The sequence below is a fragment of the Lycorma delicatula genome, chromosome 1 (genome assembly GCF_047948215.1).
Source record: "Lycorma delicatula isolate Av1 chromosome 1, ASM4794821v1, whole genome shotgun sequence".
In the NCBI taxonomy this organism is placed as follows: domain Eukaryota; kingdom Metazoa; phylum Arthropoda; class Insecta; order Hemiptera; family Fulgoridae; genus Lycorma; species Lycorma delicatula.
Window position 1 is genome coordinate 83,692,673 of NC_134455.1, and position 5,453 is coordinate 83,698,125.

The 5,453-nt window shown below is 37.9% G+C and overlaps 1 protein-coding gene across 1 annotated transcript; it reads left to right on the plus strand.

The window, feature by feature from the left end:
• The first annotated feature begins 2,020 nt into the window (after positions 1 to 2,020).
• On the plus strand, positions 2,021 to 2,824 carry LOC142317551 (uncharacterized). The gene has a single exon (XM_075354110.1). The coding sequence runs from the start codon at positions 2,021 to 2,023 to the stop codon at positions 2,822 to 2,824; it is 804 nt and encodes a 267-aa protein (XP_075210225.1).
• The last annotated feature ends 2,629 nt before the right edge of the window (positions 2,825 to 5,453 follow it).

The following is a 5,453-nucleotide window of genomic DNA, read 5'->3' on the forward strand; positions in this document are numbered from 1 at the left end:
TGAACTACCAATCGCAGATCCAAACAAATTTGTTCCTCACTTTCCTTCGAGGGATGATGGACATGAGAAGAAAGACATCTGATTAATAATGAAGTACGACTACCAATCGCAGATTCAAACAAAGTAGTTCCTCACTTTACTTCAAGGCAATCATAAAAAAGTCCAGTCTCTCTACAACATGGGAAGAATGAGGAGGTCAATATGTATGGTCAGTAATCAGATCCGTAATGGTCAGGTGAGGAAGTCAGTTTTACGCGAGGTGGCGGACTATTAACAACACTAAGCGCAGGAGCAGCAAAGGTAGTCGGAAGGGTGATAAACAAAGGCGTTGATTTACTACCGGTAGAATTACATATACCCGGGTAACAATACTGCGGACCGGGAACGAAATTAAAAAAACGCTTTAAGAGAGGCGATCCGGGTATAAACAAGTTAGACGCCGCTTGTAAAGAGCACGACATCGCGTAAGATAAGTACAGCGATAACGAAAACAGAGCGGCGACAGATCGTAAATTAACCGATAGCGCTTGGGAAAGAGTGATAGCTAAAGATTCCAGTATTGCAGAAAAGGCTGCTGCAATAGCTGTTACAAACGCGATGAAAGTAAAAGGGAAGTTCGGTGGTGGATGTTGTGGAAGAATACGAAGACGAAGAAGACGTACAAAAAAGAATAATTTAGAACATCTTGTAGAAATTATGAAAAAAACAAGCAGTAGGGGGGGGGGGATTATACCTTAAACCCCACCCTTCGACAGGATCGGGAATAGGTGGTAGGAATAAAAATAAAAAACACCATCGTTGTCGTTAACGTCATCTCCGATAAAGGGAATACCAGTGCGACCGCTATCGAATGTCGAATTAATGATGTACGCGAAAACAAAAATTTAAGATTTTCGAGGAGTATTCATGTTGGATGCATTACCCAAAAAACCATACACTAACAAGTCAGCAATAGTTAATTTTTATCGTAGTACCGGACATGGAACACATTGGGTATGTTATCGAAAACGAGGACGATTGGTAGACTATATCGACAGTTTTGGTAATTTGCGTCCACCCAACGAGTTGATGCGTTATTTTCCATCCAACTCGATTATAAACTGTAATTATGAAAACAGACAGCGTATAAACACTGTTATCTGTGGTCATTTATGTCTTCAGTTCCTCAGTCGTGGATCATCCGGATACCAGCAAAGATCATAATATTCTGCATAGGTGGAAATTCATCGTTATTACACACTACATTCTGCCAGGTTTAGATTTAATTGATGGTTAGTGGGAATTGGCGTTGATAATCCTAACCACGTACAACTCGATACCGAATGTGGAAGAGGGGATCAACAACCCGTTTACCGTTTTACCAATTAAACAAAAAATATCAAGCTGATACTACCGACCGGGTCGTATGAGGTGGACGATATCACCAAGACAATAAGCGATGAATTAAAAAGCAAACACGATATAACCTTATTTATTCGACCGAATAACAGTACGCTAAAATGTGAAGCTAAATTAAATAGGCCACGATTGACCTAACATCGAAGGATAGCTTGGCACCACTGTTGGAGTTTGAAAAAGCGTGTCTAGCAGCGAATATGTGGCACATGTCATCAAAACCGGTAGCCATTAATAACGTGAACGCCGTACGTGTCGAATGCAATCTTATACGAGGGTCCTATATTAACGGATGAGAAGGTCACGTGTTACATGAATTTACACTAAGCGTACCGCCAGGTTTCAAAATAATAGAATCGCCAAAGAATATAATATACTTACCGGTAAATATAAGGAATATAAACGAAATCACTTTAAGGTTAACCGATCAGAACGGAAAATTGATAAATTTCCGCAGAGAGACAATAACCGTGAGATTACATTTAAGACGAAGATTAGAAAATGGGACTAATATACAATAGTGGTACGATACGCAAACCGATCAGTCAATCTTTGAACACCAGAGGGTTAACATCGCGGAACGTGTTGTTTCTTCGCAAACTCGGTTATACGGTAGTGAATCGTAATGGCAACAGCATATATGTTAGACATTGGTGAAAGTGTTTCATATGATAACACAATAACGCAGTTTGAGTATCACACCCATTTACTGTATGCATCGAAGACTTATAACAACAACAACGATGAAATCCGGATACCGATTCATCAACAAGACGTGTACACGTTACCGCATAAAGATTTTTTGCTGGTCAAAGGTACAGTAACTACTAAGAATGGAGATAAAAAAGCGATGGACTCAACATTTACCAACAACACGGTTCCGTTTCTGTTTGAGGAGATGCGGTATGAAATAAATGGAACGGAATTGTGTAGAGTACAAAAGTTGGGAATTACAACTACAATAAAGAATATTTTGTCGTTACGTAAAAGCGAGGAGAATATTTTGGAAAACTTCGGTTGGAAGTTTAATCTGTCGGATAAATTTACTTTAGATGAAAAAACGGGACGATTTTGCTTCATGTGCCTCTGCGTATGCTTATGGGTTTCGCCGAAGACTATAAAACACATTATATTGAACGTGAAAGAAGAATTGGTCTTACTAAGATCTTCCATCGACGTAAACGCGCTTGTATCTACGAAAGAGGCGCCCGATTCCAAGTTAAAGGTGATTAAGGTGGCGTGGAAAATTCCATATGTTCACGTAACCGATACAGTGCGATTGCAGTTGTTAAAGGTTGTAGAACGAGATAGACCGTTGGTGATCGCTTTTCTTACATGGCAGATACAGGAGTATTCGGCTCTACCGCAAACAAACATTCACACTTGGACGGTAAAACGTGTCCGCAAACGGAGAAACCGAGATATGTGATATTCGGTTTACAAACAAATAAAAAAGATAAAGCAACAAAAACTTTGACTAATTTCGATTTGTGTGAGTTGGTAAACGTACGACTGTATTTGAATTCACAATACTATCCCTACGATACCCTGCAGGATGATATAAATATGATGTATGAAATCTTTGCCAGCTTTCACTCCGGGTATTACAACAAATCAGAGGATGAATGTTCTGCTTGCAGTTTAACAGATTTCCAAAATAATGTGCCGTTGATCGTTATTGATTGTTCCAAGCAGAACGAATCACTTAAAACAGGAACCATCGATTTTGAAACTAAAAATAATATACCGGTGAATACGGCTGCCTAATGTCTCATTATTCACGATCCATCGTTACGTACACACCGCTTACGGTAATAGTGAGAAAGGTTATGTAATTTTGGAAAAGTTTACACTTATTGATCAAAAAGAAGACGGAGATGAAAAATTAAATAAAAGTACAGGTATTCCATCATGGTGGTTGTGTAAGTGGTGGTTGGTAACTTTGGGCGTATTTAAAACAGGCTTTTTGATCGGATTACTTTTATCTGTTTTATTCGGTATCTATTCAGAACCCTCACAATGTTGACGGTAAAAGTGGTAAGGTGTAGAATTGTTTTTCACCAGAAAACGTTCCGCTAGTATGGTGCAATTCGTCGGCGGTTGAGACAAATTTTTCATCAAATACCGTCGTTAATATAAACCTATGGTAAAAAAACTGGTCGTTATCAACAACAACAGGTATTAATATGGTATCTACTTTAAAAGATAACGTATTCAGTAGCACAAAATTGTTACCAATCAGTAAAAATATTACAACCTCCAATGTAAATAGCACTTTATCTATAACACCTATGGTAAAAAACTCAAACACATCAACAACAATATTACCAATCAGTAACAATATTAAAACCACCATTATAAATGGCACTTTGTCATCATTATCTTCAACAACAGCTAAGACCTTGAAGAAATCTACTGTAAGAAGTACACCACAAACTGTGGAGGATTATGACTTTGGATTAACAGATGAAGAAGAAAAAAATTCATCCTATGCAATAATTGTTTCCATAAGTGAAGGGGGTAACACTAAACACATCTACAGTTACATCATAAAGCAGCAAGAACAATGTCTCAAACCTCATTCACAGTTGAGCGGTGGTCATGGAAGGAACTTCTTCACAGAACTACAACACCGACCAACCGTTAATGATTGTGAAGGAAACTTTAGTAGAAAAGAATAATAATAAAAGGAAGAAGAAGACTGCAGAATAAACAAAGTCACGCGTGGAAAAGAAGAAGAACAAGAAGAATATTAAAAATAAATTGAATACCGAAGAACGAACAAAAATCGCATAAATTACCAATGGATAAGAAAGAATTAACCAAAGAATATATTTGTTGTAATGATGGTGGGGGTAACTTTAATGTGATATAATAAAGTGAAAGACACGTCAGACTTCATTCGCAGTCGAGTGCTCGTCATGGAAGAAGTAATCGAGTATCACGGCTTCCACGTTAATAACAATGATTTTATAGTTAAAGAACTCGCTATCGTTGGATATGGAAATTATATGATTCTTCATTTTCATTCACCGTACGCGAGGTCCGAGTTAAAATCGAAATAACGGTTGGAGCGAAATTTTCACAAAATCGATTGGGATTACGGTGAGGTTGTATACAGAAATGATATTATGAAGAAGCTTTGTTCACAATTCGCTACAATATATACCAAGGGATTGAAGAAGTCCGAATTCCTTCATCGATTTCATGACGATGTTCGGCCGATACCGAAAGACGCACCGAAACCGAGTTCAAATTACATCGTAAAATGTCCGTATCACAATCTTCACACAAGTGGGAAATGTCCGTTACGAACTGAATGTTTTTACATAGAATGGTTAAAGTTATGTAAAATTCCGTTCGATCTGGTCAGAGAAGCGGATCATTTGCGATCGTTTGAAAATACGAACGCAGAAAACAAAGAAGAAGTTGGCCAAGAATGGTTATTACTGTTCGTTCAATGAATTGTGCGTAAAATGTTGTTGGTGCAACGAACCGATTAACTCGCACAAATTACAACATTGTAAGAATTGCATCAAGGAAAACATTCCGCTTTCATTCGAGTTTATTGTGCATCAAAGACTACCGCTGTAGTGCTCAGTATGCTACGAGACGCTTTTGAATACACGTCTTTGGTTACAGATTTCAATTATAGTTGTAACCTCCCATATTGGCTTACCAAGGATCTAATATAAAAATTTGCAAGAAAAAACAAAAATAATAGATATAAGAAAATTCGAGTGTTTTATAGTAGGCCTCTCGGGGAGAGATTTCACTCATGTAAAAAAATCTCAACGCGCTGTGGTTGCTACCTCCAGGGAGGTGTGGAAACGCAACCTATAAAAAAAGGGTCCGATGATTTAATGTATTAACAGTTTAGCGATGGATGTTGATATTGCCGCATCGGTGTGGTTAATTAAATTTTCCCCCATCGTCGTGTAAGAACATTGCGATATCTTATGAAAATTGTGAACGCAGCGTTTCCGCAAGCTTTAAACACAAATATTGATTTAAATCGTTTCAATACGGTTAGAGTAGTTTTCAATTATAACGCCACT